The 26770-nt window shown below is 43.2% G+C and overlaps 1 protein-coding gene across 3 annotated transcripts in view; it reads left to right on the forward strand.

The window, feature by feature from the left end:
* LOC129138603 (histidine-rich glycoprotein-like) overlaps positions 1 to 26770 on the forward strand; it is a 96541-nt gene that overhangs the window by 11562 nt on the left and 58209 nt on the right. For 2 of the 3 annotated variants that reach the window (XM_063804313.1, XM_063804314.1), the window contains exons 1-2: positions 638 to 22862; positions 25700 to 25786. In XM_063804313.1, coding sequence (XP_063660383.1) covers positions 15140 to 17266 — 2127 coding nt within the window. In that variant the 5' untranslated portion in view covers positions 638 to 15139 and the 3' untranslated portion in view covers positions 17267 to 22862; positions 25700 to 25786. Of the gene's footprint in view, positions 1 to 637; positions 22863 to 25699; positions 25787 to 26770 lie in introns of those variants that run through there. The other variant, XM_063804315.1, reaches the window with a different exon arrangement.

Consider the following 26770-nt stretch of genomic DNA (forward strand, 5'->3'; position numbering starts at 1 on the left):
CCTATACAATGCAAACATGTATCCCAAAATATATGAAACTATTTGCTATGTCACTCTTAGGTTTACCCCAAAGCACATAGACCGTTTTCACTGCTCAAGCTGCTGCCTACAAAACAGGAGATGCCAAGCCATGCACAGAAATTCACCAAAATGCACAGATTCACCCATCAATATACATACTTGCCTCACAACTCACACAAACACCACCGAGCACAGAGACTCACCCTAAATGTACAGACAAGCCCTTCAGGGCACAGACTTACTCTGTAACATACTAAATCACATCCCCCATACTTAGATGTGCCTTATGATTCACAGTGATGCGTGTAAACACATAGATTGCTTCCACAATGCACAGAATTGCATCATAACACAGACTTACTCTACAGTGCAAAACCGACAGTGCACATAAACATTTCCCAGTTGGGTAGACACACAACACACATATTACTCCTACAATGTAAAGATTTCCATCACGGTGGACAGACGTGCTTTTCCATGCTGTTGAGCTACAACTCTGGCCTACAACAACAGAAATACAGCTTGTGTAATAGTTACCAGCAAGGCCTCTAGACCCATACTAACTGGGTTTGAATCAAGGTCCCGTCCCTTGCTGATTGTATCACCTTGGGTAAGTATATTTCTTTGTTCTTTAGTTTGTGCAACTGTAAAACAAAGATAAGAGTAGTGCCTACTTCAAAGAGTTGTTGTGAGTAATAAATACGTTAAGATTTGTTAAGTGCTTAGTACAGTGCCTGGTACATAGTGACTATTAGAATTGTTAATGTATATTACAACCATCACTATCATTACTACCAAAACAAAAAAGGCCTACCCCAGATATCTAGAATCATCTGACAACAAGAAGACTCACCATATAATATATAGATTAGCCCTAGAACGTCTAGAAACACTCAACAGCACACAGACACCCCGCCATAGTACCCACATACCCTACAGACCAGAACCCTAACCAGATATCACTCACAACACACAGAATTGCATCACTAGTAAATTTGTGCACAGGCTTGCTCTATAACACATCCCACAATACCCAGACTGGAAGCCAGGCTGTGTGTTGTACCCAGCCTCACCTCACAAGGCACAGGCCCACAACATACACACACACACACACACACACACACACACACAGACACACACACATACACACACACATCCTAACCTCACAGATGTGCCCTACATCATACAAACACACCCTATCACACATATTTTTGTTTCACAACATGTGGATACCCCTGCTCTTCACAAACATGTTCCTAAATACATGCTCCTAAAATTGGCAGCATCACATGATAACACAGAGCCCCCATTCCACAACATTTTTTTTTTTGAGACGGTGTCTCACTCTGTTGCCCAGGCTGGAGTGCAGTGGCGCAATCTCGGCTCACTGCAGCCTCCGCCTCCCAGGTTCAAGCAATTCTCCTGCCTCAGCCTCCCGAGTAGCTGGGAATACAGGTGCGTCCATGCCTGGCTAATTTTTTTGTATTTTTAGTAGAGACAGGGTTTCATCATGTTGGCCAGGATGGTCTTGATCTCCTGACCCCGTGATCCACCTGCCTCAGGCTCCCAAAGTGCTGGGATAACAGGCGTGAGCGACCGCCCCTGGCCACAACGCATTTTACACTTACCTCATGCTTGTCCCATAAAGAACAACATGCCCCACATCGCCTAAGTTGCCCATAAATCTGACTTACCGAACACTGCCACACGTATGACCAGGCCCCATACCACACAGATTTGCTCTGTAATACCTAGATAAGTCCTAACATGCAGAGATCACCCCTAAACACAAAACCATCCCAACTGCACAGCGTCATATCACAACAGACACACACACTCATCCCATAACATGCAGACTTGCACGAAAACACCCAGACTCCCACAAAGCAAACCCACGCCCACAATGCTAATACCACACAATGCCCAGACTGGCACAAGACAAAGACTAGCCTCAACTCATCTAGTCTCAACCCACATGATATAAAACTTGCTCTACAATGGTTAAAAGCTTATATTCAGGTCTCAGACTGTCTGAGTTCCAATCCCACATGCATCACTTACTAGTTGTGTGACCTCGGAAAGGTTTCTTGAACTCTCTGTGCCCCAGTTTTCTCAGCTACTTGTTAGGAATAATAATGTAATAGGGGTACTTATCTCTTATAGCTGTTAAGAGAAATAAATGGGCTGGGCGTGGTGGGTCACACCTGTAATTCCAGCACTTTGGGAGGCCGAGACGGGTGGATTAGCTGAGGTCGGGAGTTCGAGACCAGCCTGACCAACATGGAGAAACCCCATCTTTACTAAAAATACAAAATTAGCCGGGTGTGGTGGCACACACCTGTAATCCCAGCTACTTGGGAGGCCGAGGCAGGAGAATCGCTTGAACCTGGGAGGCAGAGGTTGCGGTGAGCCAAGATCATGCCATTGCACTTCAGCCTGGGCAACAAGAGCGAAACTCCGTCTCAAAGAAAAAAAAAAGAGGAATAAATGAGTTAATGCCTATAAAGTGTTTAGAGCAATGCTTGGTAAAGAGTCAGCGTTATTGGTGTTACCTGATCAGGTTGTCATTGTTGTCATTACTCCACACGAAACTGGACCATAAAGGTAAGACTCAATCTAAAACAACTCGAATCAACCCACAACGCATAGAATATCCCTCATAAAGCACAGAATTGCATCACAGTGAATACTCTCACCACTCTTTTCCTATAACACCCATCCCATATTGACTGCACCTATTCTTTTTTTTTTTTTTTTGAGATGGAGTCTCACTCTTGTTGCCCAGGTTGGAGTGCAGTGGCGTGATCTCGGCTTATTGCAACCTCCGCATCCTGGGTTCAAGCAATTCTCCTGCCTCAGCCTCCCGACTAGCTGGGATTACAGGCCCGCCACCACAAGCGGCTAATTTTTGTACTTTTAGTAGAGATGGGGTTTCGCCATGCTGGCCAGGCTGTTCTCGAACTCCTGACCTCAGGTGATCCACCCATCTCTGTCTCCCAAAGTGCTGGGATTACAGGCATGAGCCACCGCGCCCAGCCTGACTGTACCTATTCGGTAACGCCTAGAAGCATCTATCATATAGAGTTTCTGCATAACACCTAGACTTATCACACAACAGCTAGACACGCTACAATGCACAACATACCCAACAAACAGAAACTCATTCATGAAAAGACTCATCTCAGTTTAAGCAAATGCACTCTATCATACACGTACGTGCTCTACAATACACATACTCACCCCAGAACACCACATTGGCTCCACAACACAAGGAACTCACTTCAAAATCTCTAGAAACAATCCACAAGCCATAGACTTCTCCAATATGCAGAACAGCATCACACCACATAAACTTGACTACAATTAACAGACAAGAAACCAGGACATGCGCCATAACACATACATTATCCCCGTGACATAAATACTGGTCCAGCAAAATACTGTCTTGCCTATACAACACTAAGATGTGCTTCATAAAATACAAACTTGTTTGACAACGCAAATTAAAATATTTCAAAATGCACATATATACTCCATAACACACAGACTTGCTCTACAACACACCGACACACCCCATATCACCCAGATGTGACCCAAAACACACAGCAATACCCGATAAACAGTCACTCCTTTTTTTTTTTCTTTGAGATGGAGTCTTACTCTGTTGCCCAGGCTGGAGTGCAGTGGCGTGATCTCAGATCACTGCGACCTCTGCCTCCCAGGTTCTAGCGATTCTTCTGCTGCAGCATCCCCAGTAGCTGGGACTACAGGTGTGCACCACCATGCCCAGCTAATTTTTGTATTTTTAGTAGAGACTAGGTTTCATTTTGGCCAGGCTGGTCTCGAACTCCTGACCTCAGCTGATCCACCTGCCTCGGCCTTCCAAAGTGCTGGAATTATAGGCGTGAGCCACCATGCCTGGCCTCAGTCTCTCCTTTTAACACACAGACTGGCCACACAAAATAGCTTCTTCCTGCCACAACTTCCCTCACAGCAGCACATCCCACAAAGGATGGTCCACATACAGAGAAACACAATGTGCAGATATGTTCTGCAACACACAGCCTTCCTGGACAAGACCTAGACTCGCCCAGAAACACCCAGATCCATTTTACATTTTAAAGACTCACATCCCAGGCCAGGCGTGGTGGCTCACGCCTGTAATCCCCACACTTTGGGAGGCCGAGGTAGGCGGATCACAAGGTTAGGAGTTTGAGACCAGCCTGGCCAACATGGTGAAACCGTGACTCTACTAAAAATACAAAAATTAGCCGGGCATGGTGGCGGGCACCTGTAATCCCAGTACTCAGGAGGTTGAGGCAGGAGAATCGCTTGAACCTGGGAGGCGGAGGTTGCGGTGAGCCAAGACCGCACCATTGCCCTCCAGCCTGGGTGACAGAGCAAGACTCCGTCTCAAAAAAAAAAAAAAAACTCATATCCCAGATTAGTCTGCCAACCCATGGACATGCTCCACAATGCATGGATAGAACCACAATGCATGGACATGCCTTACAACACATGGAACTACACAGGCTCTACCTTTAACACACAAACTGTCTCCATAAAACACTTCCTTGTCTCTTCAAAACTTAGTTTAAAATCAGAAGAAATGCTGAAAAATACACATAGACTCAACAAGGCCTGGACATACCCCACTTCAACTAGCCTTGTCCTGTAACACTGAGACTCATCTGAAACATAGAGATACATTATGCCACACCTAGAATGGCCCCCCAAGAACCCAGACTAGCTCCAGAACACCCAAATAGGAGCCACAGTATATGGACATAACCCTACATATACAAATCCTTCCTACAACGTAATGACTAATGCCACAAAACACTTTCTTGCTCCATAACACCAACACTTACCTCCCTGTGCATAGAATCACTGGACAATACAGACACTTCTTACAATTACAGATATGATTCACAATACTAAGACTTGCTGTAACACATGCCAACTTCTCCAAGCCACACAGAATCACAACATTGTATGTATTATCGGACATGTCCGCATATTTTGGGGACAACTGAACTTATCCCATGACACCCAGGCCTTCCCCAAAATACATGGACATGTCCCATCATACATATAATTTCCAGACAACAAAGACTGGTCCTGAAAAATAGGTTTTTTATTTCATAACACCAACACTTAGCTGAGAGCACACAGAAGTGCTGAGCAAAACATGCATAAAACCCCACGATGCACAGACATGCCCTACAACACCCAAAGTCACTTCATAACACACAATCTCACTGCAACACACCAACCCAGTGACTTACCCTGAGACACTCAGACTAACACATCACATCCAGATCTACCCCCACCTAACCCTAATTGCCCCATGTCACCAGACTTACGTTGCAATAGCCAGACTTGACCTGCAATAGTCTGATTTGTCCCATAACAACTAGACAAGACTATCCACACAATACATACAAAGACCCCCAAAATGTTTGCTTGTCTCCACAACACTGACAGTTTCTTAAGAACACACACAGATGCTGGAAAATACACAACAAAGTCCTGCAGCACTAAGATATGCGCCTGTAATACCTAGATTTGCCACACAACACCCAGAATGGCCCTGCAAAACTCCAGAATGCACCACAACAAGAATACATGCCTTGTGACACCAGAGCATGCCTTACAGCAGTCCCCAACCTGTTTGGCACCAGGGACCACTTTTGTGGAAGACAGTTTTTCCACGGACTGGGGGTGAGGTGGGAGGGGTGGTTTTGGGATGAAACTGTTCTGCCTCAGATCATCAGGCATTAGATTCTCATAAGGAGTGCACAATCCTGATCCCTCTCATGCACGGTTCACAATAGGGTTCACACTCTTGTGAGAATCTAATGCTGTAGCTGATCTGACAGGAGGCAGAGCTCAGGTGGTAATGCTTGCTCACTCACTGCTCGCCTCCTGCTGTGTGGCCTGGTTCCTAGCAGGCCATGGAGTGGTACTGGTCCGTGGCCCAGGGGTTAGGGACCCCTGCCTTACACCACATGGCGTGCTCCATAATACACAAACCATCCTAATAACATAGACTGACTCTATACTTACTTGCCTCAATAACATGAAGACACACCTTAGACCACATAGAAATGTTAGATAACATACAGAAAAAAACACATAAATAACAGACATGCCCTATAACACTTACACTCGCCTCATAGCACTCAGGTTCTCCTGTGACAGCTAGATTTACCCCCAAAATACCTAGACCTACCCCAAAGCACCCAGACATGCCCCACATAACCAGAAACATCACATATCACTCAAACACCTTCCAACAATCAGACTTGCCTGGCAACCCAGACTGTCCTACAATACACAGTAATGGCCCACAGCCAAGAGACTTCTCACAACTTACAGACTGGCCACAAAAAGCATCTTTTTGCTTTCACAACATCAAGACTTTCCACACAGCACATAGAAACAATGGACAAAGTTCAGAAAACCCCAGAGTGTAGTGGTATGCCTCATAACATCCAGAGTCACCCCATAACACAGGACCTAGACTGGCCCGATAAGATAGAATTAATACCCGCAATAAACAAACATGCCCTCTAATATATGAATTCATCACACAACACGCACACTGTCCCCACAAACACCTTTTTGGTGTCAAGAAGAAAAAGACTAGCTTCACTGAACAGAGAAATGCTGGACAGTGCACCTGCAGTTAAAAAAAAAAACAACAACCTCACAGACATAGCATTCATCACCCGAATCTGTTACAAAGTAACAGGCATCATCTTCTGACACACATATCTACCCCCCAGCACCAGAGTAGCTCCATAAAATACCTTCTTGCTTTTACAGTGCGAAGACTCGCCTCATAGCACAAGTCTGACATGCTGGAGAACACTCAGACAAAATCCTTAACATACATAAATATCACCCGGATTCACTCCACAACATGAAATCTAACCCCATGAAACCCATGATAGTCCACAAAACCAGACACGCCTTATATCACCCAGTCTAGCTTCACAACAGCCAGGCATAATGCAAACTCGCCCCCGCAACTCATGAAAATACTCCACACCCAACAAACCTTCCCCCAACACAGAAACTTGCCGGGCAAAACAAATGCAATGGCTCATGCCTGTAATCCCATCACTTTGGGAGGCTGAGGCGGGCGGATCACCTGAGGTGGGGAATTTGAAACCAGCCTGACCAACATGGAAAAGCCCCGTCTCTACTAAAAATACAAAATTAGTCGAGCGTGGTGGCACACGCCTGTAATCCCAGCTACTCGGGAGGCTGAGGCAGGAGAATCGCTTGAACCCGGGAGGCAGAGGTTGCAGTGTTGTGCCATTACACTCCAGCCTGGGCAACAGAGGGAAACTCCATCTCAATGAAAGAAAAGAAAAGAAAAGAAAAGAAAAAAACTTCCTGACACTCTCACACCAAGACTTGCTTCAGAGCACACACAAAAGATATAAAAGGATTGAAAACATACAGAACAACTTTGCAATGTGCAGATATACAGCAGTACTCACCTCAAATTACAGAAAGTCATACAACAAGATCCCTGCTGGTTCCATGATACACACATTCCATACACAGACACAGACACATTCCATACACACACACACATTCCATACACGCGCACACACACATTCCATACACACACATTCCATACACACAGACACACATTCCATACACACAGACACATATTCGATACATTCCATACACACACACATTCCATACACACACACATTCCATACACACACAAACACATTCCATACACACACATTCCATACACACACACATTCCATACATACACATTCCATACACACACACATTCCATACACATACACACACATTCCATACACGCACACACACACATTCCATACACACAAACATTCCATACACACACACACATTCCATACACATACACAGACACACATTCCATACACACACACATTCCATACACAGACACACATTCCATAAACACACACACATTCCATACACACGCACACATTCCATACACACACATTCCATACACACACACATTCCATACACACACATAGACACACATTCCATATACACACACATTCCATGTACACAGACACACATTCCATGCACATACACAGACACACATTCCATACACACACAGACACACATTCCATGCACATACACAGACACATTCCATACACACACAGACACACATTCCATACGCACACAGACATTCCATACACACAGACACATTCCATACACATACACACATTCCACACACACACACATTCGATACACACACAGAGGCATATTCCATACACACACACACACACTTCCCATACACACATTCCATACACACACAGAGACACATTCCATACACACACACACATTCCATACACAAACATTCCGTACGCACACAAATTCCGTACGCACACACATTGCTTACGCACACACAGACACATTCCATACACATACAGAAACACATTCCATACACACACACACATTCCATATACACACACACATTCCATTCACACACACACGTTCCATACACACACACATTCCATACACAGACACACATTCCATAAACACACACACATTCCATACACACACACACATTCCATACACACACATTCCATACACACACACATTCCATACAAACACATAGACACACATTCCATATACACACACATTCCATGTACACAGACACACATTCCATGCACATACACAGACACACATTCCATACACACACAGACACACATTCCATGCACATACACAGACACACATTCCATACACACAGACACACATTCCATACGCACACAGACATTCCATACACACAGACACATTCCATACACATACACACATTCCACACACACATTCGATACACACACAGAGGCATATTCCATACATACACACACACACTTCCCATACACACATTCCATACACACACAGAGACACATTCCATACACACACACACATTCCATACACAAACATTCCGTACGCACACAAATTCCGTACGCACACACATTGCTTACGCACACACAGACACATTCCATACACATACAGAAACACATTCCATACACACACACACATTCCGTACACACACACACATTCCATTCACACACACACGTTCCATACACACACACATTCCATACAGAGACACATTCCATACACACACACCCCCACACATTCCTTAAACACACATACACATTCCATATACATACAGAAACACATTCCACACACACATATTCCATACACACACATTGTATACACACACACAAAAACACATACCATACACAGAGACACATTCCATACACACACATTCCATACACACACACACATTCCGTACACATACACAGACACATTCTATACCACAGACACACATTGCATACACACACTCCATACACACACAGACACATTCCATACACACACACATTCCATACACATAAACACACATTCCATACACGCACACACACACATTCCATACACGTGCACACACACATTCCATACACACAGACACACATTCCATACACACAGACACATATTCGATACACACACACATTCCATGCACACACACACATTCCATACACACACACATTCCACACACAAACACATTCCATACACATACACAGAAACACATTCCATATACACACACACACATTCCATACACATACACAGACACACATTCCATACACACACACATTCCATACACACACACACAGACATATTCCATAATCACACACACATCCCATACACATACACAGATACATTCCATACACACACATTCCATACACACACACAGACATTCCATACACACACAGACACATTCCACACACACACAAATGCCATACACAGACACACAGATTCCATTCACACACACACATTCCATACAAACTCACACATTCCACACACACACATTCCATACACACAGAGACACATTCCATGCACAAACCCACACATTCCATACACACACCCACACATTCCATACACATACAGAAACACATTCCATACACACACACATTCCATACACACACATATTCCATACACATACACTCAAACACATACCATACACGGAGACACATTCCATACACAGACACATTCCATACACATACACACACACATTCCATACACACACACGCAGACACATTACACACACACACACATTCCATACACACAGAGACACATTCCATACACATGCACACACATTCCATACACACACACATTCCATACACACACACATATTCCATACAAACACATTCCATACACACGCACACAGACATATTCCATAATCACACAGACATTCCATACACATACACAGACACATTCCATACACACACACACGGACACATTCCATACACACACATTCCATACACACAGACACATTCCACACACAAACATTCCATACACACACACATTCCATAAACACATACACATTCCATCCACACACATTCCATACACATGCAGACACACATTCCATACACACACACACACATATTCCATACACACACACACACCCCATACCCACACACTGACACACATTCCATACACAGACACCCACATTCCATACACACACACACTCCATGTACAGACACACATTCCATACACACACACACTCCATATGCACACACACATTCCATACACACACACATTCCATACACACACAGATACATTCCATACACATACACACATCCTATACACACACACATTCCATACACACACACATATTCCATACACACACACACATTGCATACACACACACATATTCCATACACACACATTCCACACACACACATATTCCATACACACACACATTGCATACACACACATATTCCACACACACACACACATTCCATACACACACACATTCCATAAACACACGCACATTCCATACACATGCAGACACATATTCCATACACACACACACACATTCCATACCCATACACTGACACACATTCCATACGCAGACACACACATTCCATACACACACACACTGCATACACAGACACACATTCCATACACACACATTCCATATGCACACACACATTCCATACACGCACACATTCCATACACGCACACATTCCATACACACACAGACACATTCCATACATATACACACATTCTATACACACACACACATTCCATACACACACAGAGACATATTCCATACACACATACTGCATACACACACACATATTCCATACACACACACACATTCCATACACACACAGACACACATTCCATACACAGAGACATATTCCATACACACACATTCCATACACACACACAGACATATTCCATAATCACACACAGATTCCATACACACACAGAGATACATTCCATGCACACACACACATTCCATACACACAGGCATTCCATACACACACATTCCATACACAGACACACATTCCATACACAGACACACATTCCATATACACACATATTCCACACACACACACATTCCATACGCATACACACATTCCACACACACACACACTCCATACACACACAGAGGCATATTCCACACATACACACAAACACACATTCCATACACGCACACATTCCATACACACAAACATTCCATATACACACACATTCCTTACACACCACAGACACATTCCATACACACCCACATTCCACACACACACACATTCCATTCACAGACACACACACATTCCATACACACACATTCCATACAAACTCACACATTCCATACACACACATTGCATACACACACACATTCCATACACCCACACATTCCATACACACATCCACACATTCCATTCACATAAACACATTCCATACACACACATATTCCATACACACACATTCTATACACATACACACAAACACATACCATACACGAAGACACATTCCATACACACACACACACATTCCATACACACAAACACATTCCATACACACACACAGACACATTCTATACACACACACATTCCACACACACACACAGACACATTCCATACACATGCACATTCCATACACACACGCACATTCCATACACACAGACACATTCCATACACACACACATTCCACACACACACACAGACACATTCCATACACACACATTCCATACACACACACACATTCCATACAGACACATTCCATACACACACACAGACATATTCCATAATCACACAAACATTCCATACACATACACAGATACATTCCATACACACACACATTCCATACACGCACACAGACATTCCATACACACACACATTCTATACACACACATATTCCATACACACACAGAGACATGGTCCATACACACACACACATTGCATACACACACACATATTCCACACACACACATTCCGTACACACACACATTCCATACACACACACACATTGCATACACACACACATATTCCACACACACACATTCCGTACACACACACATTCCATACACACAGAGACACACATTCCATACACAGAGGCATATTCCATACACACACATTCCATACACACAGACATATTCCATAATCACACACAGATTCCATACACACACAGAGATACATTCCATGCACACACACACACATTCCATACACATGGGCATTCCATACACGCACATTCCATACACAGACACACGTTCCATACACACACACATTCCATACACACACACAGACACATTCCATACTCATACACACATTCCACACACACACACACTCCATACACACACAGAGACATATTCCATACATACACACACACATTCCGTACTCACACACATTCCATACACACACACACGCACATTCCTTAAACACACAGACACATTCCATATACATACAGAGACACATTCCACAGACACACATTCCATACACACGCACACATTCCATACACACACACACATTCCATACACATACACAGGTACATTCCATATACACACACATTCCATACACACACAGACATTCCATACACACACAGAGACACATTCCATACACACACACACATTCCATACACACACAGAGACACATTCCATACACACACACACATTCCGTACACACACACACATTCCATACACACACAGAGACACATTCCATACACACACAGACACATTCTGTACACACATTCCATACATATACACATTCCATACACACACAGAGACACATTCCATACACACACGCAGACACATTCCACAGACACACGCATTCCATACACACACAGAATCATTCCATACACACACATAGACACATTCCATACACACACAGACACATTCAATACACACACACATTCCATACACACAGATACACATTCGATACACACACATTCTATACACACACGGAGACGTATTCCATACATACACACACACACATCCCATAAACACACACACATCCCATACACACACACACATTCCATACACACACATTCCATACACACAGAGACACATTCCATACACACACGTTCGATACACAAACATTCCATACACACACATTCCATACACACACATTGCTTACACACACGTTTGATACACAAACATTCCATACACACACACATTGCTTACACACACACATTGCTTACACACACAGACACATTCCATACACATACAGAAACACATTCCATACACACACAGACACATTCCATGCACACACATTCCATACACAGACACACACACATTCCATTCACACACACACATTCCATACACACACATTCCATACACACACACATTCCATAGAGACACATTCCATACACACACACATTCCATACACACACATTCCATACACACACACATTCCATACAGAGACACATTCCATACACACACACACCCACACATTTCTTAAACAAACACACAGACACATTCCGTATACATTCAGAAACACATTCCCTACACACACACATTTGATACACACACACATTCCATACACACACACATTGTATACACATGCACAGAATCACATACCATACACGGAGACAAATTCCATACACAGACACATTCCATACACAAAAACACATTCCATGCACACACACATTACATACACATACACAGACACACTCCATACACACACACACATTCCATACACATACACGGATACATTCCATACACACACACATTCCATACACACAGATATTCCATACACACACACAGACACATTCCATACACACACACACAGACACATTCCATACACACACATTTCATACACACAGACACATTCCATACACACACAAACATTCCATACACACACACAGACACATTCCATACACACACATTCCATACACATACATACACATTCCTTACACACACATTCCATACACACACAGACACATTCCATACACATACACACATTCCCGACACACACACATTCCATACACACACAGACTTATTCCATACATACACACACACACACATTCCATACACACAGACACATATTCCATACACACACATATTCCATACACACACGCATTCCATACACACACACATTCCACACACACACATTCCATACACATACAGAGATACATTCAATACACACACACATTCCATACACACACACATTCCATACACATACAGAGATACATTCCATACACACACATACATTCCATACACACAGACATTCCATACATACATGCAGACACATTCCAAACACAGATTCCATACACACACACACACATTCCGTACACACACACTGACACATTCCATACACACACACATTCCATACACACACAGACACATTCCATACACACACACTGACACATTCCATGCACACACACACATTCCATACACACACAGACTCATTCCGTACACACACAGAGACACATTCTATACACACACGCAGACACATTCCACACACACACATTCCATACGCACACACAGACACATTCCATACACACAGACACATTCCATACACACACACAGGGACACATTCCATATACACACACACATTCCGTATACACACACAGACTCATTCCATACACAAACAGAGACACATTCCATACACACATGCAGACACATTCCACACACACACACATTCCATACACACACACAGAATCATTCCATACACACACATAGACACATTCCATACACACACAGACACATTCCATACACACAGACACACATTCCATACACACAGACACACATTCGATACACACACACATTCCATACACACATACATACACACACACATACACAGACACACATTCCATGCACACACACACACACATTCCATACACACAGACACACATTCCATGCACACACACACATTACATACACACAGACACACATTCCATACACTTACACACACACATTGCATACACATACATCCCAGACCAACACACACACATTCCATACACATACACACACATTCCATACACACACATTCCATACACATGCACAGACACACATTCCATACACACACACATTCCTTACACACAGACACACATTCGATACACACATTCCAAACACACACACACATTCCATACTCACACATATTCCATACACACAGACACACATTCCATACACACATTCCAAACACATATACATTCCATACACACACACATATTCCATACACACACACATTCCATACACACATACATACACACACACATACACAGACACACATTCCATGCACACACACACGCATTCCATACACACGCACACATTCCATACACACCCACACATTCCATACACACACCTTCCATAGCAACAGACACACGCTGCATACACACACATTGCATACACATACACACACATTCCATACACACACATTCCATACACATGCACAGTTACCCATTCCATACACACACACATTCCATACACAGACACACACCATACACACACAGACACACACTCCATACACACACACATTCTGTATGCACACACACACATTCCATACCCACACACACACATTCGATACACACATATATTCCATATACACACACACATTCCATACACAGACACATTCCATACACACACAGACACATTCCATACACATACACAGACACATTCTATACACACAGACACACATTCCATACACACACACATTCAGACACATTCCATACTCACACACACACTTTCCATACACATACACAGACATGCATTCCATACACACACACACATTCCATGCACACACACAGACACATTCCATACACATACACACATTCCACACACATACACACACAGACATTCCATACACACACAGAGGCATATTCCATACATACACACACACATTCCATACACACACACATTCCATACACAGACACACACATTCCATACACACACACTTCACACACACATTCCATACACACACACACTTCCATACACAGAGACACATTCCATACACGCACAGACACACATTCTGTACACACACACACACATATTCTGTGTACACACACTTCCATACACACACAGAGACATGTTCCATGCACACACATTCCATACACACACAGACACATTCAGTACACACACACACAGACACATTCCATACACACACACACATTCCCTACATACACACGCAGACACATTCCATACACACACCCATACTCATTCCATATACACAGAGACACATTCCATACACACACGCAGACACATTCCACACGCACACACATTCCATACACACACACAGACACATTCCACACACACACACATTCCATACACACACACAGACACATTCCATATACACATACACATTCCGTATACACACACAGACTCATTCCATACACACACAGAGACACATTCCATACACACACTCAGACACATTCCATATACACATACACATTCCGTATACACACACAGACTCATTCCATACACACACAGAGACACATTCCATACACACACTCAGACACATTCCACACACACACACATTCCATACACACACACATTCCATACACACACACAGAATCATTCCATACACACACAGACACATTCCATACACAGACACACATTCGATACACACACACATTCCATATACACACACATTCCATACACACACATTGCATACCAACACACACACATTCCATACACATACACAGACACACATTCCATACACACACACACACTCCGTACACATACACATTCCATACACACACACACATTCCATACACATACTCAGACACACATTCCATACACACACACATTCCGTACACACACACAGTCACACATTCCATACACACACACACATTCCATACACACAAACACATTCCATACACACACACATATTCCATAAACACAAACACATTCCATACACACACACAGACTAATTCCATACACAGAGACACATTCCATACACTTACGCACACATTCCACACACACACATTCCATGCACACACATAGACTCATTCCGTACACACACATAGACACATTCCATACACACACAGACACATTCCATATGCATACGCAGGTATGTCCCCAAAGAAATAGATTGTCTCCATCATATGCACATTAAGCCAACGAAATACTTTTGGAGCTCTGTAACACCCAAACTTGACTCACAACACACATAAACACTGAACCACACAAATGAAACCTACACTACCCAGACATACCCATTGTTTGAAGGCTTGCTGCAAAATACCCAGACTTACGCCATGATATACAGACTTGGCCCATTGACCTATACCTACCTTGAATCACAGGGACTGATAGAGCAACACTCAGATGTGGCCCACAACCACAGATATGCCCTACCAAACAACTTTTTGTCTTCATAACATGAAGGCTTACCTCACAGAACACAGAAAGGATGGACAACACAGACAAATCAGACAACGCAGAAACACATCCCATGACACCCAGACTTGCTGCACAGTATTCAGACTCACACTATGACACTCATACTCACTCAATAACACTGATTGTTTCACAACATACGCACATAGCCCAAAACACACAAACATCATCCACAACTAACAGACATGTCCTACAATACAGGGGCATGCCACACAATTCACAAACTTTTTCTACACTGCCAACACTTGTCTCACATAACACACACAAATAAAAAAAACCACAAAGACGTGCTCCATAGCACCCAGACTCGCTTCACTACTTTCAGACTTACCTTATGGCACCCACACGTACCTTATATCATACACATTTACCCTGCAACACTCAGCCTGGCCACAGAATATATTTACATGTCCATGCCCCACAATGCACGCACATGCCTTCCAACACATGGACACACCCAAAATACACAAACGTTTTACACGACATACACTGACCCCAAAGAATGGCATCATAATGCACAATTATAACCAACTCAGATCTACCCCACAGAACAAAGACTCACCTCCCATACTTATCACACAATTCCTAAATTTACACCAAACACTCACACTCATCCCAAAATGCATAAACCCACCCCAGAACACATGCAGCACAACACGTAGATTTGCCCTCACTTAGAATAAATTCACAGCTCACACTTGTCACCCAATGGCCAGACACACCTTACAATGTACAGACAACTCTTTCACAACGTAGACATTGCCTAAGCAATGCACAGAATTCCATAACATCACGAGCTCTTCCTACAATGGCGACTTACCTCACAGCACCCCAGATTGCATCAGAGCAGACACTCCACCCAAAATATACGGCTTCTTCCACACCTCCTGGATACACCTCACAATACAGAAACATGCCTTGTAAGATATAGACTTCTCAGAACCATGAAGTATTGCATAAGAACTTATAAGCATTTCTCAAAACATATACTCCATAATTAATGGATACACCACATCTGCTCACATTCTCAAACACAGACTTGCCTTCCTCCCCATCACCCGCTGCCAGCATAGTCTTGTGCAGCAGGTCTAAGATGTACTGCAGAAAACAGACTTGCCCCACTCTGTATGGAGTTCTACCCAACTTTCAAATTCATTCTACAATGCACGGACCTTCCCTCTTACCTATAGCATTATCCCACAATGCAGAGACTTACCCACAAAGCAAATGATTACCTCAGAATGCACAGAGCCACCAGACCTGCACCCAAACACACAGACATGTACCACAACACCAAGAAACACTCCACAACATGCATATGAGCCCACATTGGTGTCTCCATAACTTCCACACTAACCACTCAACACCTAGACCAACTTACTACATCATACATGCTCCATGACATAAGACTCCCAGCACAGCCCATGGAACCCCGTCACAATGAACAATTATTATTTTTTTTTAAGATGGATTTTCGCTCTTGTTGCCCAGGCTGGAGCGCAGTGGTGTGATCTCGGCTCACTGCAACCTCCGCCTCCTGGGTTCAAGCGATTTTCCTGTCTCAGCCTCCTGAGTAGCTGGGATTACAGGTGCCCGCCACTACGCCTGGCTAATTTTTGGTATTTTTAATAGAGACGGGGTTTCACCATGTTGGCCAGGCTGGTCTGGAACTCCTGACCTCAGGTGATCTGCCCACCTTGGCCTCCCAAAGTGCTGGGATTACAGGCGTGAGCCACCACGCCCGACCGTGAACAATTTTACCTCACAGTGCAAAAATTCACAAAATGCCAAGACTTACCCCACAGCTAATCCAATATTACCGTAACACCTAAAGTTGCCTGAAGAGTCAGTCATGTACCAGAGTACTACACATATTCCTCACAATGCCTACAGTGAACCTACAAGAAACTGACTTGCCCTGTATTGCTCATACTCATACCAGGACATGCCCTATAACCCACAGATAAGTTCCATAATGCAAAAATCTCCCTAACAATACACAGCCTCACTCTACAACAGACAATTACTCCACTATGAGAAGAAGAGATCCCAAATATCCAGCCTTACCCATGAACTCACAGTCTTGCCACACCACATTAAGACATGTCTTACAGGCCGGGCGTGGTGGCTCACGCCTGTAATCCCAGCACCTTGGGAGGCCGAGACGGGCGGATCACCTGACATTGGGAGTTCGAGATCAGCCTGACCAACATGGGGAAACCCCATCTCTACCAAAAATACAAAATTAACTGGGCATGGTGGCGCATGCCTGTAATCCCAGCTACTCGGGAGGCTGAGGCAGGAGACTCACTTAAACCTGGGAGGTGGAGGTTGCACTGAGCTGAGATCACACCATTGCACTCCAGCCTGGGCAACAAGAGTGAAACTCTGTCTTAAAAAAAAAAAAATAGAAAGAAAGAAAAAGACATGTTATCTTATAATGCACAAACTAACTCCACAGTACTTAGATACAACTTACAGCAGACACATGTACCCTATGACAGAAAGGTTTTCCTACAAACACAAAATTGCATTCTGATGCACAGATTTACCCCCAAATGCACAAAATCACTCTGCAATGCAAATGCCCCACAAAAAACCATGTGCCCCCCAACACCCAGAATTACCCCAGGACTCACAGACTTGCACCACAGGATCAAGTCCTACCCCATATTGTACGGATACGCTCCTCACCAGGCATGCCTTTTACAATGCAGCCTCACCCCACGAGGTACCCTTGACTGAAACCCTAGATACGGCCTACAGTGTACTTACCCCCACAACAACGTGGAAAACTCTCTAATGAAAGGTGCGTCCTTCAATGTACAAAATATCTTGCAAATTCATAGACATTCCCCACAGTCTCAGAATTGCCGCATCATTTTCAGACTTTCTTCCAAATGCGGACTTACTCTAAAACACTTAGAATCAAATTAGACATGCAGACTCAACCCATGTGAGATTCTCCCCACAGTGCACTAACGTGCTCCACAACACTCAGACTCTCCTAGAACACACAGAATCTCATCACAACCTCACACCACCCCACAACGCCAATATGTGACCTACAAAACATAAAAATGTACGTGACAATTCACAACAAGCATCACAATGTACAGATTTGCCGCACAACACTGAGACACACACCCTGTCATCCACAGACACATCCTATCACATGAAATCACCCCACAAAACAAGCCATCACACAACACAAAAACCCACAGTTCAAGACATGCTTAATTATAACTTGACATACACCACAACACACAAAATTGCATTATAATGCAGGCTGACCTTATAGCACACAGAGCGGTCCTATAGTATTATACAAACACAACCTTCGCCTGCACCCCAGAATTGCCTCTAACCACCCACATTCTCTTTACAACACCAAGACACACCTCATATCACATCGAGAATCAGCCTGTATCTTATAGTATTGCCCGAAAATGCACAGAATTGGACCGCAAGTTCCAGAAATGCCATACTAGGTGCAGACAGAGCCTCATTCCTGAGGGACTACCACCCTCAGAAAAAAAAACAAACCACAAACACATAGATTTCCTGTAACGCAGAGACACACTATAAAATGCAAAGATTGCCCCATCACATGGAGATTTACTATAGCTGTCCAGAATCAACCCATAAAATATATAGTCTCACTGCATGACTTCAAGACATATCCCACAATATACAGACTGTCATGTATAGACCACAACACCTGGACATGCCCTACAATGTGAGGACATGATCCACACTCTGTAGACTACCCGAGCACTGCATATAATTGAATCCAGAAAATCATAATCATAAAAGTCACAGCACCTAGAATCACTCCCACAAAGCATGCTCACCCCAAACCAGATGCCGATGACCAACTGGGTCCACGCTTTATAGAGATAGCCTATGGTAAAAAGGAATTTGAGAGGTAAAAAGGAATTTGAGGAGAAAAAAGAAAAAATATATAGAGATATACAACAATCCACAGCTTTCCCATGTGCCATTTATATATGCCTCTTCTTTTCTTTTTTCTTTTTTTTTTTTTTTTTTGAGACGGAGTCTCACTCTGTCACCAGGCTGGAGTGCAGTGGCACGATCTCAGCTGACTGCAACCTCCGCCTCCCGGGTTCAAGCGATTCTCCTGCCTCAGCCTCCCCAGTAGCTGAGACTACAGGCGCATGCCACCGTGCCCAACTAATTTTTGTATTTTTAGTAGAGACGGGGTTTTACCATGTTGGCCAAGATGGTCTCCATCTCTTGACCTAGTGATCCCCCCGCCTCGGCCTCCCAGTGCGCTGGGATTACAGGCATGAGACACTGCACCCGGCCTTTATATATGTCTTTTAATGTAGAGAACAGCCTCGCAGTGAAGACATGTATCCCACTTGGCACAGATCGGCACCACAAGAAACTCCCTCACAGGACCTACACTTCCCTATACTTTGAATAACCCACATACTTGATCATCACCCACTTTCCTATCAGAACGACTCATGCCAAAACATAAAGCTCATTATTCCAAAACACACAGAACCAACTCCCAATGCAAAGAGACTTCCCTTGTAACAAAAAGATGTTCTCTGCCACACTGAGACTTACCTCACCTCACCAGACTTGACCCACAACATCTAGCCTTGCACCACTACACAGAGACATGTCATTTCACCGAGAAACTAGCCCCAGAACACTCAGGCTTGCCTCATGGTCGTTATATACTCATACCTTAGACTCATATCATGATGCAGAAGAGGCATATACAGGGAAAATGTAATCCACAATGCACATGCTCAGTCCACAACGCATAGACTTGCCCCATATTTCACAGCTAGCTCCTATAATTCCCAGACTTGTTACACAATACTCGGAAGGCCTTACAACACCTAGAAAAAGCAGCATGATAGGTATGCTCACTCTAGAACATTCAGATTCACTTCATAAGGGACAAACTCAGTCAGTTACATTGAATACCCAACACCATATTGTTTGCTCCACAGAATATGAGGAGAGGGCCTACATGCTCACACAGAGCTTTGACAAGTGACTTCATTTCTTTCTTTCTTTCTTTTTTTTTTTTTGAGACGGAGTCTTGCTCTGCTGCCCAGGCTGGAGTGCAGTGGTGCAATCTCGGCTCACTGTAACCTCCATCTCCCGGGTTCAAGCTCTTCTTCTGCCTCAGCCTCCCAAGTAGTTGGGATTACAGGTGCGTGCCACCAGACCCAGCTAATTTTTTATATTTCTGGTAGAGACGGAGTTTCATCATATTGGCCAGGCTGGTCTCGAACTCCTGACCTGGTGATCCACCTGCCTTGGCCTCCCAAAGTGCTGGGATTACAGGCATTAGCTAGCACGCCCAGCCAACTTCATTTCTTTGAGTCTGTTTACCTATTTGTAAACATGGATGCAATATTTACTTTTAGACTATTCCAAGGATTAAATGAGATAACTTCAGGAAAGAATCAAGGTTCAGAACATAGAATTTAGAGGCAGACTTGCCTGCTTCCAATCCTGGCTCTACCACTCCCTGGGGCTATTACCTGGGCACATTAGGTATTGAAATGCTCTGTGGTAGAGCACAAGGAATATGAGTTTGGTGTCTGTCAGACCTGGTTTTGAATTCTGTCTCTGCCACTTACTGGCCATATGACCTTAGGCAAGGTACTTTAATTCACCAATCTTCAGCTCCTCACTTATAAATTGGGGATGATGGTGTTCCCTGCCTTCGAGGCTGTTGTAAGGATTAAATGATGCCTGGCATCTTAATCTAACAAGCAAGAATGTACAGGCACAGACACCGACTCACACCCAATGCGTGAGTATATGTATATTATGTACACATGGATACATAGACATGCAGAAGCTCACAGAGATGAATATTTGCAAGCAGTAAACATAAGGACAAAACATGTCCACATGGACACAGATGCCATTTTGTGTGCCTGGACTCGTGCAGAGATAAATACAGGTGAATACAGATACAGTCCCACAAACTTACATATGTACACCTAGACATGGCTACTGCCCCCAAACAAGACAGGATTTCACCCACTTAAATGATGACACACTCAAAACCCCCATTACAGGCAAGGCGTGGCAGTTCGTGCCTGTAATCCCAGCACTTTGAGAGGCTGAGGCGGGTGGATCACCCGAGGTCAGGAGTTTGAGACCAGACAGGCCAACATGGTGAAACCCCGTCTCCACTAAAAATTCAAAAATTAGCTGGGCGTGGTGGCAGGCACCTGTAATCCCAGCTACTTGGGAGGCTGAGGCAGGAGAATCGCTTGAACCCAGGAGGCAGAGGTTGCAGTGAGCCGAGATCGAGCCATTGCACTCCAGCCTGGGCGACAAGAGTGAAACTCCACCTCAAAAAACAACAACAAAAAACAAAAACAAAAAAAACCATTACAGGCCCATGCATAAAGAGCTCTATAAATGTACTTGCATATATAGACATTTAAATGCACAGGCAGATGTACACTCAGATGCCATGTATACCCACACAGAAATACCGAAGCAGACTACATCCTAAGCATGTAAGAGACATACACATATATCTATAGATAATACCTACCTAAACACACTTTAGACATGCATATGTACATATAGACATCCACTGCCACACAAATGCACAGATGTACAGACTTGCACCCTCACGTGTCAACATACACACATGTTGGCATGCACATATCCACACTGTTCTACAAATCTATGTTCGTGACATACAAGTCCTAAATGCACATTGAATATATGTATATACACGTATACATGTGCCAGTGTAGGTATATGGATGCATTTATAGACTTAATCATGCCACAAACAGAAACAGAGATTTACACACGCACAGACATTAGAGACACATGCAATTTATACATATGAAAAGCAGAGACACCTAACCATGAAGAAGCACCTTTACAAAGGTGGCTATGACTTTTTTTTTTTCTGAGACAGAGTCTTGCTCTGTCATCCAGGCTGGAGTGCAGTGGCGTGATCTCAGCTCACTGTAACCTCCACCTCCCAGGTTCAAGCAGTTCTCTGCCTCAGCCTCCTAAGTAGCTGGGATTACTGGCACCCACCATCACGCCTGGCTAATTTTTGTATTTTTAGTAGAGACGGGGTTTCACCATCTTAGCTAGGCTGGTCTCAAACTCCTGACCTCAGATGATCCACCCGTCTTGGTCTCCCGAAGTGCTGGGATTACAGGCATGAGCCACTGCGCCCAGCCGAGGCTGTGACTTTTAACGTGCCCTTGTCTTAGTCTCTTCAAGAGAGAATGAAAATTATCAAGCTCCTGCTAAATACACTGTGTAAAAGTAGATGTGGACATTACCAGAAGGATCTCTAAAAGATTTTGAGTTCACATGTGAGTATGCACACACCTCACAAACCCACGTGCACATGCGCTTTCGCGTGCACGGAATCAGAGATATAGCATCACATGGAATCACAGAAATAGAAACATGTGCATAGCCACATATAGAAAGATACATGGACAGACACACACCCCACTGAAATGTCAAACTGTAATATTTAAATGCATGTCTATTGAAGTTAAAAAAAAAAAACCTGCATTTTTATCCCAGCTCCATCACTTACTAGTTCAATGATTTGAGGTCATTTTCTTGTCTTCTCACCTGTAACATGAGAGTAATATTAGCACCTATCTTTTAGAGTTCTTTGAAGATGTAGTGAAATGAAGGGTTTAGCCCAGTGCTTAGAATGTCATAGATGTTGCTGCTATTGCTGTTATCTTTTGGTTTTGGTACAAAGTGCTTAGCTAGATAGGATTTGGTTTTTGTGGTCAAACTGCATGATTATATCATAGAGATGTATTAATCAACTTTTTTTGTAAAGGTATTAATAAAGAATAATTTATTAATGTAATATAGATTACATCCACAAACAAGGTCATTTCTGAAATTCTCAGCGATGATAAGGGATTATTACTGTCTCTGGCAAATGGAAAGACCTGAAACAAATATTTCCTGCTAGTGTGGTTTGTTGTTGTTATTACTGTCGTTAGTATTCTTTTCCTCTTTTCAGGAGGAGATGGAAGATTGAGAGCAGAGTGCAAGAATGGGAAGAGGGCTTCGTGCCCTGTGCACGTTTGCCACCTAGTGACCAAACTGAGTAAGTACCGTATTTGTGGATTGCTCAGAAACGTCCCTAAAACTTCACTCATTGCAAGGTTGTGTAACCACCCTGGTGAATAAGCACGTATGCATCAAGTTATAGCGATTTCTGCTACATATGTAGAAATTTTAAAAAAGTCATAAAATAAAAAGAAATCTTTCTCTCTAACTTTTCCCCCTGCCGTCCCAAATTTCCCCGTGGAATTCATTGAGACAGTGTTCTATAGCAGTGATCTTCGTACTTTCTAATTATTTACCACCTAACATCATTTTGGAAAATGGTCTACTCCATCACACATCTTGAAGTGAACACCTGAAATTTCTTATCATAAATTTAAGTATTTGTAACGTATTTCCAGCATATTATGAATACTCCGACTTTTAAATAAATTGGTTTCATCAAATTTTTGCATGCAATGAAATAAAAATACCATACCCATTTGATATTCATAATTGTTGATTTAAAAAAACATGAACAAGGTCTTCTTTAGCAGTCAGAAATTTTACGTAATGTTTCTATCTCCTTGAACTTGCCATTCCATTCAACTTCCCTCACATAATGTATAATAATGAATACATTTTTAATATTTAAAGGCCCCTTATTGGTCACCTTACCATACATGCCTGCAAATGTATACAAGAATTGAAAAAAAATTTCTGTGACTCTATGCCTCAAAAGATTAAAATTGTTATCATAAATTTATTAGTAGTACAAAATCAGAAGAACTTAAAATATTACACATTTGGTAAGTAATTAGTAAAATGAAAAGTAAAACTGGTTGGAAATACATCTTTTTTTTTTTTTTTTTTTTTTTGAGACAGAGTCTTGCTCTGTCACCGAGACTGGAGTGCAGTGGCGCAATTTCACCTCACTGTAACCGCCACCTTCCAGGTTCAAGCAATTCTCGTGCCTCAGCCTCCTGAGTAGCTGGGATTACAGGCACGTGCCACCACGCCTGGCTAATTTTTTTTGTATTTTTAG

Source organism: Pan troglodytes, chromosome X, assembly GCF_028858775.2.
Source record: "Pan troglodytes isolate AG18354 chromosome X, NHGRI_mPanTro3-v2.0_pri, whole genome shotgun sequence".
NCBI classification, from domain to species: Eukaryota; Metazoa; Chordata; class Mammalia; order Primates; family Hominidae; genus Pan; species Pan troglodytes.